The sequence below is a fragment of the Cornus florida genome, unplaced genomic scaffold, assembly GCF_030987335.1.
Source record: "Cornus florida cultivar Cherokee Brave unplaced genomic scaffold, ASM3098733v1 CherokeeBrave_3.0.0_Hap2_Chr01, whole genome shotgun sequence".
Classification (NCBI taxonomy): domain Eukaryota; kingdom Viridiplantae; phylum Streptophyta; class Magnoliopsida; order Cornales; family Cornaceae; genus Cornus; species Cornus florida.
In genome coordinates this window covers 20,268,521-20,284,281 of record NW_026775571.1, presented here as the reverse complement: position 1 = coordinate 20,284,281, position 15,761 = coordinate 20,268,521, and the positions used below count along the sequence as shown (strand labels likewise).

Here is a 15,761-nt window from a genome sequence, read left to right as displayed (position 1 = left end):
ACAAAATATTAAATTAAAGCAAATTAAACTAAAGTGAATGATCAGAGAGGGAAAGATCTTAGGGCTTTGACTTCACCGCAATCGTTATAATATGGTCAATTGAATCAATTCTGGGATTTTAACCAATTCTATTTTCAAATGAACCCAACTTAATAACATTCATTCAGTTCAGAGTTTAAAGAAAGATGTTTTACAAATTTAGCTAACTATAACCTATCTGCGGTTAGCATGGACTATTCACCTACCTACTCTACCTACTTTAACTACTGTGTGAATGAACCACCTTTCCTAAGCATAGATTATGAAAACGTTCTTTTGCAAAATACATTGGAACACCATTATATGACCTCTATCCTTGTGTTCGGCAGGGCTCCGCCAGATACCATACAATAAGGTAGGTTGAGAATAGAATATAAATTATTATATTCAAGATAAGGTAATAACAATTTATAGTCTACTAAAGCATAAAAACCCACTTGAGTTGTCTCAAGTGCTTATAGTCATATAATCAAGAAAACATTGCTTATTAAAATAAACCTAGAGTCAAAACAATCAAACTATAATATAACGTTGGGTTACATCAGTGCCCTAAGAAAGGGATTAGTTACTCATGACAAAGTTGGATAGCATCTGTGTTGAGTTCATCTCCTTCGTCACGGGTGGCACATCTCTTCTCAAGATCTGCACTTTTAAGGTTATAGGAACCCTAAAAGCCACCACACCTTCAGCCTTTTGAATAATAGCGTAAAAGAGATTATGATTTTGGACCCCTTCTATCAAGGCTTACGCCTTCTTTTATAGAAGAAAATATGTATTTGGTGGGCTTTTAGGTCTTCTGGCCCAACTGGGATGAGATACGGCGGCTAAAGAAAGGAATCTGCATCTTTTAGTCTGACATGTCATGATTTGCTCGAGCTTCAGGAACGGATGCTCGAGCTTTAGGACTCATGCTCGAGCTTTAGGAACAAATGGTCGAGCATTACTGGATGGATGCTCAAGCTTCAGTGAATGGTGCTCGATCACCACATTGACACTTAGCCAATTTTGTTGAACTATTTTTCCGAAGCGTCTTTTTCCTTTAACATTGCTCGATCCAAGCTTCTTGGGCTTTAGCACTAGGTACTAATGCTCGAGCATCTGGGGCTCATTGCTTGAGCTTCAAGGGATGATGCTTGACCTTTTGTTGATAGTGCTCAATCATAGAAGTGATGCACGAGGCCTGGAGCATAGCCTTCTCATTTAAAATCAACCCATTAATTTCCGACGCCACATGCTCGAGCTTCAGGGTCAAGGCTCGAGCACCTTCAGTAAAGGCTCGAGCACCCTTGTAGTATTGTTCGAGTATCTTTGTAATAAGGCTCGAGCATCAAGGTACTGATGCTTGAGTATTTGGCCTTGTTGACTTTACTTTTTTCTTTGTTGTAATACTCGATCCTCAACACTTGGGCTCGAGCTCTAAGGCTCTGTTCTTTAGGAAGGAAGTAAATTGGATGGAAGGGAGAGAAGAAGGGAAGGATGAGACATCCCTAGGGAAGAGATTATGGACTTCCCTCGTTTTGTTCAGTTGGATGGAAGAGAAGAAAAGAACCTACCAAATTCCTTTGTTCTTTGTGAGAGAAGGGAAGGGATAATTTAAAATTATTTTTATCATTATACCCTTAATTATTTTTTTTCCCGATAAATAGCCATCATCTTTACTACTCATTTAAACATTACCATTAATTTCACTCTAATTTATTGTTTGCTTATATATATATATATATATATATATATATAATCATATTTCATCATGAATAATAATAATATAAAAAAAATGTATCCCACTATCTACATACTTCGTTGATAAATATTATCCTAGTAGAGTCATGTCAAACTAAAATTCTTATTTTCAGCCATTTGCGTTGAACACTCGAAATTATTTGAATCACTAGTTGTAGTCTTATAATATATGACAATACTAGTGAAGTAACTACTGTTTTTAGAACTAGGTGTGAACGGTGTGAACATGGAGTTTTTTTTTTTTTGGTTCTAAATATGTTCTAAAAAATGCTTTATGGCATTGTATGGTTTTTTATGTAAACTGTGTATTTTTTCTTCTGAATCCTCTTTTTTACTAATAAGGAAATTATATAACAAATAATCCATATATATATATATATATATATATATATATATATATATACCTTCTCCTATATATATATAACACATGAATCATACCTTGATAGGGTTTTTTTTTTTTTTTTTTTTTTTTTTTTTTTTTGCGTGAGATGAGATGTGTAGGGTTTAATTTTAATATTTGGAAAGGATAATATTGTAATTTAATAGTTTTATAATAGATCCACTTGTTTTCTCTCCTGTCATCCCCCCAAATTTGGGCGGATGAAAATTTGTAAAGAAGGAGGGATAACATATCCCTCCTATTATCCTTTCCCTCCATGCCTCCTTCCTACCGAATGAAGGAATTTTGTTCCTTTCCTCTTGTTTTTTTTCCACCCATCTTTCTTCCTTCCTACTGAACAGAGTAAAAGGCTTCAATTGCTTCAAACTTCACTAATGTAACTCTTAGCTTGCTCTGAACGACCGGCAACGACTCGGTAGGTTTCGCTATCAGCATAAAATCCCGATTTTGACCATTTATCTGGGAAAGTACCTGAAACACACATTAAGCATAAATTAGTCTAACAATGGATAGAAGTATCACTTTAGGCCCTAACATATACGTGCTTAGGGACTCGAATATGCATATATTCAGTGTTCATCAATGGTCACTGAATACACGGTTCATCTAATCCATAAAAGCTACTGGAGCATTAGTCAAATCAAATGGCATCACCAGAAACTCATAATGGCTATACCGTGTGCAGAAAGCAGTCTTGGATATATCCTGATCCTTAACCCTCAACTGATAGTAACCCAACCTCAAATCAATCTTCGAAAAACAAGTAGCCCCCTTCAACTGATTAAACAAGTCATCAATCCTTGGCAAAGATACCTGTTCTTGATCGTAACATGATTTAGTTTACGATAATTGATGCAAGGTCTCAAAGAACCATCCTTCTTCCTCGCAAAAAGAACTGGTGCTCCCCAGGGTGAAGCACTAGGACGAATAAAGTCCTTAGCTTTCAAATCATCCAATTGAGCTTTCAGTTCATTTAACTCTGCCGGTGCCATACGGTACAGTGCCATAGAGATCGGTGCAGTACCAGGAATGACGTCGATGGCAAAGACAACTTCCCGAAGAGGAGGAAGCTCTATCAACTCCTCTGGAAAACCGTCCAGAAACTTCACAACAACTGCTGGATAAATGCAACCCAAATAGTTGTCTTCATCAGCTAATAGGCTAGCCAAGTAAGACCTATAGCGACTCCAGTCACCGATACTAAAAGTCATTGTCGAGTGAGAATCTCTCTGATCTCCCATGAAGTGAAAACAATCTCCTATGGGAGTGTAAATAGACACTCGCCCGCCGAAGCAATCGATCGTGGCATGAAAGAACGACAACCAGTCCATCCCGAGGGTGACGTCAAAGCCTGTCATGTTATAAACAATGAAATCGAACTCTAAAATCTGCCCAGCCATCTCAATAACATAACCCTGACAAACACAGTCTAAGGACACTGGACTCCCAACTGGTGTGTCAACACAAAGGAAACTATCCCGCTGCATGACCTTCAGACCCAAAGAATGTGCAAATGAAACATATATAGATGAATGTGATGCACCTGTGTCAATAAGAACTCTAGCCCAAGAACTAAAAACTGGAAAGATACCTCGAACTGTAGAAGTCCCAGCGGAAGTATCGGCCTGTGGCAATGCATAAGCTCATCCCTGAGCCCTTGACTATTGAGAACTACCCTGGTGACCCGACTAATGTCCTGAAGCAGTAGGCATAGAGCCTCTACCCAGATAAGAACCAATTAGTGGCACTACTGGTTGTGGTGCCTGAGGCACCCTGGAACCTGACTGTGCAACTGCCGACTATGCCGGTGTGGCCTATGAACCTGTGCCACTCCGTGCCCTGCTCCGTAGATGAGGGCAATCCTTCCTCATATGACCAGGTTGCTTGTAGTAGTTGTAAGTCCCCTGAAACCCCTTCGTCGAAGCTGTAGGCTTACTAGCCTGTGATTAACTGGTTTGTAGCTGGAGCTATGGGCAGCGAGGCTTGATGTGCCCCAGCTGCTGATAATGGTGACAAATCACTCCTCTGGCTGATCTTGAAAATACAGGAACTGTAGATGCAGACCGATTCTGTTGTGGTGCCCCCTGTGAGTGTGTAGTGTTCCCTGCCTTAGCCTTCTTCCACTGATTCCCGGAAGATGACGGAGCGTCGCTGCGAGGCTGCTTGTGTGAACCCCTGATCCGCAACTGATCCTGTTCCTCTACCTCAGCTAGCATTGTCCTTAGGACCACCTTTCTGTAAGTCCTCAAATCAAGAACTGAGACCCGTGGCCTAATGTCAAGATGTAGTCCATTATGAAATTTCATTGCCCTGGTCTCATCTGTCGCCACCATATCCTTGGCATAACGAGAGATAGAAGTAAATCGTGTCTCATACTCAATGACACTCATAGCATCCTGATAAAGACCTGTGAACTGTATCCTCATCTCCCACCTCATAGCCCTATGAAAGAAGCGCTCAAAGAACAATGTCCTGAACTCCTCCCAAGTCATCACCTCCATATCATGGATATTGGTCATGGACCTCCACCAGATATCGGCATCTCCCATAAATATAGAGGCTGTTAAAGAGATTTTCAATCGGTCTGTAGGCACTGCCATGCTATCAAGCTTGCGTACCATGAGATCTAGCCATACCTCTAAAGCAAGCGGATCCATACTCCCTGTAAACTGGTCGATCTTAACCCTTTGTAACTTCATGAAGTAATCCAATGCCTCATTAGCAACTGGTGCCGGTACCAAAATTTGCATCCCTGCAATATGCTGACGAAACATCTGCTGAATGGACTCTGACATTCCCAGAGCCACTTCCTATGCAATCTGCTCCTCACAAGCTGAAACTCGTGGTGGATTAGGACCCATGCCACGAACTAGAATCCTAGGCCTTCCCAGACCCCTCGTAAACTCGGTGTCATCAACCTGCTCCTCAACACCCTGACGTGAAGACTCTCCACGCATGACAACCATGATGCTAAATGTATGTAAGGAAAGAGGTCAACAATAACACAAGTTATCATGACGGAATGCAACTGACACTATGAAAGCATGAAACACTAGGCAAGACAAGGTATGCAACATACGGTCATACTAAAGCAATTAAAGAGAGCTGTTAAAAGGACTAAGTACTTAAGCAAATAAACATACATGTCAGACAAGGATGTTTTTTAAACACATAAGCATATAAGTATAGTAGACATGTCATCACACCAAGCATGCTATCAAAAGGCACGTAAACATGTTATAAAAATAAAAAAATAAAAAAAAGCATGTGAATACATCAAGGTAGATTAACAAAAGCATGATATGCACCCGAAACCCGTTGTCTTAAGGTTTTCAAACCTAGGAGCTTTGATACCACTTGTAACGACCCGAATTTTTTTCAACTCGGTACGTTAGCGGTGACTTGAACATAAATCCAAAACTGAGTCAGAATGCGGATGTAAAAGGTAATACAATGATCTCTAGAGATACTACATGTCTATAAGACACCAAGGTGACCCTCAATGAGGTTACAGAACCCATAGAAAACAATTGCGGAAGCGATGTTTCAAAAATGGATATGAATGATCCTAGGGGCAAAACGGTCTTTTCTAAAAGGGAAGTGGATGATACCAACACACCATTGGAAAGACAACAAAAAAGTACCTAAAATGGACTCAAGAATCACCTAATTTAGAGTCCAGATGGAAAAGATATGAATTTAGAACAAAATGGCCTTCTCCGTTTAGGAGTTACCACTACCCTATCTCACTAAAACTATAATAACTCTCACTACGGTTGGAGTTTTGATGCATGGTTGGTACCATTGGAAATTTAACTTCAAGCTCTTGAGTTTAGAATCAAGAAATACCTGATTTGGATTAGAAATGAGCAGTTATAGCTCTCTGAAGTTGGTACAACAAAGCTATCCAAGAAAAATAAAAGAGGAAAGTTCGAGGGAGGATCAGCCGGCTGAACACCCATCATCAGCCGACTGAACCCCAATGATCAATTGACCGAACCCCAATGATCATTCAGCCAAAACACCAAAAATCCTAAAAAGGCTACTGGAATGGAGACTCGATATGTGTCAGCTGGCTGATGGCTCTCATCAGCCGGCCAATGCACCCTGCTGCAACAGAAAAAGCTACTGCAACTCATGGGGAAGGTTCTTAGCTCAATCCTAAGGCTATGCATGCTTCCCATTTGATCTGGACAAGTTTCAAAACATCTTTAAGCTTTATATGAACATCCATAACATGCTAAATTGAAGGAAAACTTTGAATGATGCCCAATGCATGAATTTTTCATGAAATTTCATAAAATTCCCCCAAAAATAGTTCAAAAGTTGGGATCAATGTGTTTTGCAAGATGTGATCATGCACGCATGTGTAAAATGATGGATTAGACGCGCTATAATGGCCTACGGCCTCATAATATACCTTATGCAAAATATGACCCTTCAACGCATGGATTTTTCATGAGTTCCATAAGCAACTATGAAAATATAAGGCATACAAGTCATAAAAAATGTGTTTGGCCCTTGGCCTCATTACATACACCTCCTAAGAGTAACAAAGGGTGCATTTAAGTGCACATTACATAGCTTAGACAATAAATACAAGTTTTTATACAATACACCAAAAAGGATCATGATATGCTAACAAGTGCATAGTCAATGTCACCAAAAATACTCCAAGAATTCTAGCAAGTCTAAGAGTGTTGTGCGTCCCACAATAAAGCTTCCTTACCTGAAAAACACCCGGTAACTTCGAGGTGAGTAAACAAGTTTACTCGTAGGGAATGAATATGCATAAGTTTAACTTATTACAAGATTTGCAATTCAATAGAATTTAGTCCATGCTATTAAAATGACATTGGAACTTTTAACATAGCATAATGAGATGCAAATATCACAAGGTTATCAAGTTGGAAATTAAAGTGCAAAATCAACTAAAGTGGATACTTGGATATTGCCCGGATTAATACCGTACTCTTGAGATCACTTTAGGGCTATTAACCCATGGGTACCTTCCCCTAGTGCGCACTATAGTGTAAGGAGCTCTCTATCTCCCGCACTAGAACCAAGTCCTAGCCATGTCAAGTTCTTGATGATATCCCAAGTTTCCAAAATCAACAAGTAGAGCAACAAGTCATGATATGTGATAAAACACAATAAGTTCCATGGATTTCATAACTAATCATTAGATCAATATGATAGAAATTAAGTAGACCAACTAAGTAATTTCTCTATATTTCAAGAGTTGTCCAAATGATTCCAATTTGATATATGACAAGGAATAATTCATGGTCATGCCATATGTTAAGTCAAAAATGAAATACAAGCATGGTACAAATAATTAGAATTTAAATCAACTTAAATCAATTAATTCTTTAGATTTAAAAACTCATTTAAATCATGCCAAATTAAGATACAACATAGATCATGTCATGGCCATGCCATATATCAAGTCTAAAGTGAGTTATTTATAAGCTACAATTAATCATTTATTTCTTATTTCAATACAAGGCATGCATACAACTTGAATATCACTACAAAAACAATTTAATCACTTAGAAAATAAATTATAACACCCCCTACCTCACAAGAGGATTGTTCCTCTTGCATCCAAAGAAAGCAAAGGAATTTCAAGTTTCCTTCTAGGGTTATGTGGAGGAGAGTGAGAGGAAACTAAGGTATTCCAAGCTTAACGGTCTTAGGTGAGTGGAAGGGCACCAAAATAAAGCTTAAAACCTTGAATCAAGCTTTGCTCCAATGGTGGCCAAGTTAGGGTTTGAGAGGAAAGAGATGAAATGAATAAAATGAGATGAAACCTTAAGTTAAATGTGGTGGGATTCTCCACTCACTAGGTGCTCTTGCACTACCTCTCACACACACACTTACAAGACTAAAGGTGAGACCTACACTTGTCATGAATCTAAGTAAACTTCCAAGATTAAATATCAAGTCTACACTTGTCCACCATCCATGCCAACAAGTGCTCCTATCCTAGGCCAACAAATGGGTGAATCTCCACCCTCCACGTGTCATTAAACAAGGCTTCCAAGTGGTTCCGCCACAAGATCGACAAGTGGCACCGTGAGAGTGTGACACTTGTCATATTTTTCAAAAATTTCAAAAAGGTCCTTTTTAAAAATATCTTCCAAATTAAATTACAAAATGGTCCTTAAGATGAAAAATAATTACTTTGCATAATTACCCAAAAACCCCTCAAGTTATGAATAATTACCAAAAGTCATGCATCTATGCCTTTTACAAGAAAAGTAAACATTTACATGCTTTTTTACAAAAGTAAACATGTAGATATCATGGAATTTAAATATCTGGATGCATGCAAAGCCGGACTCAAATCCGAGCACAAAAAGTGAGGTTATGCAAGTAACAATGAAAAATGAGAAAATGACGAAATAGGGAAAAGACGAAAAAAGAAATTACCGAAGAAAGGGGAAGGAAGGAAAATGACTGGGTCATTCCAAAATTGGTCATTCCTCCTGTATTAAAATACACCCAAGACCTGACAAAGAAGCATCTGTATAGATAAGATACTCTATCCTGCAATGTGGAGTAGACAAAATAGGTGCAGAAATCAACTTACTCTTTAGCTCATCAAAAGATCTCTGACAATTTTCATCCCATACGAACCGACACCCTTCTTAATCAGATGAGTGAGTGGTTCTGCTATCTTCGAGAACCCCTGAATGAACCTACGATAGTATCTTTCTAATCCCAGAAAACTCTGAATCTCTAAAGGTGTAGTAGGTTATCCCCACTCTTCCACTGCTGAGACCTTGGCTAGATCTATCGATATGCCCTTCTCTAACACTATATGACCCAGAAACTTCACTTCTCGTTGCCAAAATTCACATTTCTTGAACTTGGTATATAATTGGTGCTCCCGAAACGTCTGCAACATTATGCGAAGATGTCTAGCATGATCATCCTCTTACTTAGAATAAATTAAAATATCATTAATAAATACAATGACATAGTGATCTAAGTAAGCCATGAAGACTATGTTCATCAAATCCATGAAGACTGCTGGTGCGTTAGTTAATCCGAAAGGCATGACACAGAACTCAAAAGAACCATATCTAGTGAGAAACGTTGTCTTAGGAACATCTTATTCCCTAACCCGAAGTTGATGATATCCAGAATGTAAATCAATTTTAGAGAAATAAGTAGCTCCTTTCAATTGATTGAAAAGATCATCAGTCCTGGGTAAAGGGTACTTATTACTAATAGTAACCTTGTTCAACTCCTTGTAATCTATACACAGGCAAAGTGATCCATCATTTTTCTTCATAAACAACACTAGTGCTTCCTAAGGTGAAGTACTCCTCCAAATAAAACCCTGATTGAGCAATTACTGAATTTAATCCCTCAACTCTCGCATCGCCACTGGTGCCATCCTATATGGTGCTCTAGCAATAGGCGTAGTGCCTGGAGCTAAGTCAATCACAAAGTCTATCTCTTGACTAGGTGGTAACCCTGGAATCTTTTGAAAAACATCCAGAAATTCTTGTACAATTGGTATACGATCCAGTGATACAGTAATCTCCTCCTCGGTCTCCTTCTCAACGTAAAACAAAAATATACTAGAAACCTCATTAGAATGTGGGATAGCAACAATATACATATCTTGACCAGGTATAGCAAAAATAATAGACCTATCATAATAATTAACTTGGGTATGGTAGTGAGATAACTAATCCATCCTGAGCATTATGTCATAAGATTGCGTGTCCAAGGCCAATAGATTAGCTATAGAAATGTAAGTCTACCAATATCTAGTGTCACAGGCCCATCGCTCTCATGTAAGATAGCATTATCACCTATAAGTGTAGCAATACTACGAGGTCTATCGCATAACCACGTCATCATCCCAGATACTGTAACAAATGAACTAGACACAAATGAATGTGTAGTACCCATATTAAATAAAACACGACTATATCTACCATGTATAGGAAACATACCCTCAATAACCTGAGGTGCCTGAACATCTTGTGGCACGTGGTTATACGCCCTGTTATAATACAACTGCTGCAGTGCCTCTCCTTGCAGCTGTAGAGGTACTGGTAAAGCCAGGAATGTTTATCCTTGAATACGTGGAATCTGTGTAGTGGGTAAAGGTAATGGTGCCCTCTGTCCCTACTACATTTGTTGTCCCTGTCTACCTTTAGGACACTGTCTAGAAGTATGTCCAGGTTCTCCATTTGCTAACAGAGGAGACCATTTGGCGCTTCTTCCAAGACTGATGTCCCTGAAATCTGCCCTTATCATTCTATCGGTGCCCATTGTCATTCCTTTTCTCAGCTGGCTGATTAGCAGTCTCTACCACCCTATTTCTCACCCCTAGTCTGTCTGAAATCCACATTCAGCTGGTAAAGCTGCAAAACGGCATCCACCACTTGAGTATAAGTAGTATAGACTGGACTACCTGTAATAGATTGCTTAATAGATCAAATCAGTCCATTAACAAAACTTGTACGTTTCTTTTCCTAGACATCCACCTCATTTAGAGCAAAAAGTGATAAGCGTGTAAATTACTGCTCATATTTTGCTACTATCATGTCCCCATGCTGTAGGTGAAAGAACTCCCTCTTCATAACCATCCTGATCGTATAAAGAAAGTACTTCTCATCAATGGGAGCACTGAACTAATCATAGATCAATGAAGTCCTATCCTATGCATAAGTAACTGACTCCCACCACTGGAGTGCATCCCCGACAAGCTTGAAGGTAGCAAGCATCTACTTCTGAACCTCCGTGCACTCAACCATGCGGAGATGACACTCGATGTCCTTATTCTACTAATGAGTTAATTTCACATCAGTGGAGCCTGAAAACTCAGGTGGGATCCCCTTTGTAAAAGAACTCTTAGCCTTCTCCCAAGGACTTGTCTGAACCACTGGTGTTGGTATAGGTGTCTGCTGAACCTATGGCTAATTTCGAAGTGCTACTGCTACACCTGCTTCTATAGCCCAAGCAATGAGGTCAGCTATCTGAGGAGGATACTCTGGATCCCTGCCCTAATTGTAGCCCTGATCCTGAGACTCCTGAGTCTACTATACTTCCTCTTACTCCTCTTCGTGAAACCCAGGCAGTTGTTGCTCTTCCTCAACTTGCTAACGTCGTAGGAAATCCTGCTGCCTACGTGCCACTCCCCTTCGCTGCTTGTTTCTCTGCGTGTTTTGTCTTCTTCTAGCGTTAACCATTCTATTAACATAGAAAGATAGACGTCAAGACGATTTAAGCGGACCGTAAAGGAATACAATGAATCCTAAACTTAAGCTCTCAAAAAAAGAATATGCTACGCGGAAGTCAAATAACGATAGATACCTAGAGATACTTGAACCTAGAGTGCTTTGCTACCAATTATGATACCCATCGACTCCGAGACATGTGTTGATTAGGCCCAAGCCCAAACCTGAGGGAATATCAAACAATTAAAGTATTTAAACAAGCATTGAGTACAAAAAGAAATAAGAATAAATAAAAAAGCTGAAAAAACTAAATAATAAAAACCTCTATAAATTAATCTAATAATCTAATCTTCCAAACATATCCAAATCCTCTGATACCAATAACCATATAGATTATAAGTCGGGAATCCCTTATGTGGACCCTTAATCCAAAACCCAACTGAAACTGAAATAAAACTGAATCCAAATACTAAAACATAAAGAAGAAATCCTACATAGAGTCGGAAGAGTGAATAAATTGTCTCTACTCAACACGAATAATCCCTAAGCCTGGAACTGATGAACACCTGTAAAAATAATGGTGGGTCAAGCCCACAAACAAGTTTTAATCTATTACATCCCAAACAGAGACGCGATACACGTATACATCGTAGTTAATTCAATAATAACTAATAGTCTGAATATATATAGATACACACTATAAGACGCTTACTAGACTGTAGGTTTACCTCAACCTGAATAGTAGGCAACATGCAAATCGCATATAAAGTGGGCATGAGTACCTAGACCTACCAGGGTACACATCTATCACTATATCTGGTTATCCATCCTAGGCAATATATGTACCCTAATTATGATCCTGAGACTCAAACTGATATCATAGCATATATCTATACATATATAATGTCCGTCCTATTTAATAAAAATCAACTATCCAACCATATTATTTCAATAGCATATCATCTAACTGATTTTGTGGCTTAACATGAAATAAGTAGGACTTAACTTCTTTTAGTTAATCCGTCCCTAATATGCCCCCATATCCTGACAATAGTGCATATATCCATACAATCCATAATTGATGCAATATAAATAATTATTCATCAAATATTTCAGAATTAAGCATAATCAAAATTAGTTAAATACATGATTATATTATACTATCAACATATGATAAAAATCATCATATACATCTGAACAATTGTTATTTTGAATTTAGGCAATTATATTCTTCATTAACAACACGTAAATCAATTAAATTCCATATTATTCAATCCCTTAGCATATAAATATAAATCATGTTTTTCAAACCTTAATGAATCTATTTAACAATTTATAAATATTTAAAACAGATCCAAATAATATAAAACCAACATAAATTCTTAACATCCCAAAACTCCCATCACGGAGCCAAACTGGTTGACCGAAACCCCATTCTGGTCTACTGATTTAGCCATGTCGGTCGACCGAAATCCAATACCGGTAGGCCGATAGCCCTACTTCGGTCTACCGAAACCCCTGTACCGGTCGACCGAAACTCCGCAATGTTCATCATCTTCTTCAGCAAGTTTTCCCCTTCAAACCTCCATTGATGGAGTTTCAAAGCTTTAATTCACTATCCCAGAATGTCCCAACAACAACACTACAGTATATAAACATGATTTCAATATTGTAGAACACAATTTATGCATCAATTCACCAAAACATAAAAGATCTAAATAAACTAATTAATATACAATTGTGCTTTATAAATCTGATTTTAATTTGTAAACAGGTCTATTAATTCAGATTAAAAATTCTGGAATTAATCTAGACATGGATAGAACATGAATCAGAGGAGAAGAATAGAGAAGAACTTGCCTTATAATTTTCAAATTGAAAACCCAAGCCTCTTTCTTCCTTGTTTTAGCCTTCTTCTTTGCCAAAACCTTTTTCGTTCTCTCTCTAAAAGTCTCTCTAATATTTTGTACGTGAATAGAGTTTTCTAACCCTTTTACAAACCCCCAACACACATATATATAGATAACTATAAAATCCTATTCCCATTCCAATTTATAAAATATAAAATCTTATTTCCAACCCAACTTACCTTAATAATAAAAAAGTAAAGAAAAATAAAAAAATATATATTAATATTAATATACCAAGTCTGTTACATATATGTATAAAATATATTTTATTTTAATACATATAATTCTAACTGTTCACAAAAATAATGATAACAATAGTAATATTAAAACATTCATGGGTAAATATCCATATCTATTAAACCTCCTATCCAAGTAGTCCATAGGACCCAAATGGTTGGTCCATTACTACTATCTGTATCTGACCGGTCATGTCGATTACAATTATAATCAACCCTTTGCAATAGCACAAATCATTGAAAAATGGGGCTATTATACGGGTAAGTGGAACCACAGAGATTGTTAGTTTATGGCAACCAAGGTCTTTAAAATCACTTAGTTTGATGAAGGGGGTGTAGAGATTTTGTTTGGTTTGTCACTTGGTACCTGGAATTAAAGATTGCATAAAACAATAAATTGAAGGAAATTAAGAGGAAAGAAACTTAGGTAGAGAGGACTAGGGAAGTGAATCAACTACCAACCCTATAAAAATGCTAGCTTATGATTAACTTTAGAAACAAATTAGATATGTATGGCAATGATATATAGCAATTCAAGATTACTACACTACCTTCAAGAATTTCATAGAATCAAGGATTAAGCATAATCCCTCAAAGTTCCACATGCTTGACTACCTAAATTAGAGTGTAGCTTCACATATTCACTAAGCTAAGGACTATCAAACCCCTCAATAACTATGGTGATAGCACATGGAGCCAAGAATCAAGAAAAGTCCATCAAAGGGGGACCCTAAGCCATGGACTAACAAGGTTCTTGAATACATGCCAATAAAAACATTTTCACAATCTCATTTCCATTGTCACTATGAAAATGAAAGCAATATAATCATGAGAGGAAACAATCTAAGACAGGATAATCAACTCAAAATGATCATTTATAGACATTTAGGTCCATTACATCAGATGCAAAGCTCTAGATCATGAAAATACCATATACACACTGTAACAACCCGGTCATTTGTCTTCCTTTCCTTTTTTCTGAAATTTTACGAATGAATTTTTTTCGTTTAATTTTCCTTTCTGAGCTCTGTTTCATGTCGCTTAGTGTCATCTCGAGTGCTCGGAATTGGTTTATGAGACTCTTTCATTTGAATTGACAACTTCCTTTGAGGACCGCGTCATTTTCAAATTTTTCATTTTTGGACACTATGCGCTATTTCGTCTTTTCCCTATTTCGTCATTTTCCCTATTTCGTCTTATCTCCGTTTGTCAGCTTTTGGCACAACCTCACTTTTCATGCTCGGAGTTGGTTTTTGACTTCACGTGCCTTCATCTTGAGTGGTTTCCTCGAAATACGTATCTTTACTTTTGCAAGAAAGTACTCTGGTTGCTCCCGGTGCCCACAGGGGCATGGATGCACAATTCTTTAGAATCTTTTTCATTTATTGGGGTGTTTTTCGTAAATATCTTTTGAAGATATTTTATTTTAGGGGCATCTAAGAAAATATCTTTTGAAAGATATTTTCATTCTGGGGCAGTTTCGCAGTTAACCCTTTTTGTAGGGGCCATTGTGCAATTAACGAAAGTTATTGCAAAATGTCTTATCAAGAGCTTGGATCCTTGTACGGGATTCATTTTCACTTTTTGTTGACTTGTAAATTAAAAGAATTCTGTTCTGGTCATTTTTCTCCTGTTTCAGAGTTTCTAGGCCCGGTTGCCACCGAACTTGTTTAGGGCATAACTTTCTGCTCGGGACTGAGTTTTTGATGCTGTTTCTTCCGTTGTTCACATTTTCTCATTTTAAATCTTTTTTGTTCATGGAGTTTTGCCGTTTGAGCGCGTTTGCTCAAAATCCACTTTTCCGAACCCGGCGAGGCCCTTTCGGGGCACTTTTTGAGATTTCTATAAATAGGTTGCCCTAATTTTTAAAATCAGATTTTCAGCCCTTCTTCCTCCTCTTGGCTGGCAGCCATGGGAGCCCAAGGGGCCACCTTCACTCTTTCTTCTCCTCCACTTGATTTCCTTGGTAGAAATCGTTCGGCCTTAGCATTTGTTGTTCCCCTCGTCGCGCTCTACCATTATTCCTTATTAGAATTCATTTTTGACAATTTCTTGAGTTTGGCTTTGAAGTCAAGTTTGGATTTTCATGGGGCTTTCTTCGGATTCATGTAGATCGTGTTGTCCCCGGCATAACCCTTCGATTTTGGCGGATTCAGAGCACTTTTTTTTCAGTGGGGATTTGAGGTCTTCATCTCAAATTGAGGTAGGAGGTGTTATAGGTTTAATTCTT

The 15,761-nt window shown here is 38.0% G+C and overlaps 1 protein-coding gene across 1 annotated transcript; it reads right to left on the bottom strand.

Moving 5' to 3' along the window:
* Window positions 1–2,509: 2,509 nt before the first annotated feature.
* LOC132269824 (uncharacterized) lies at window positions 2,510–4,836 on the bottom strand. Its single transcript, XM_059771063.1, has 6 exons — window positions 4,587–4,836; window positions 4,225–4,499; window positions 4,002–4,119; window positions 3,771–3,898; window positions 3,184–3,669; window positions 2,510–2,650 (listed from the first exon to the last, which is right to left on the bottom strand). Exons 1-6 carry the CDS (start codon window positions 4,834–4,836, stop codon window positions 2,510–2,512), a joined length of 1,398 nt encoding a protein of 465 aa, XP_059627046.1.
* Window positions 4,837–15,761: the final 10,925 nt, after the last annotated feature.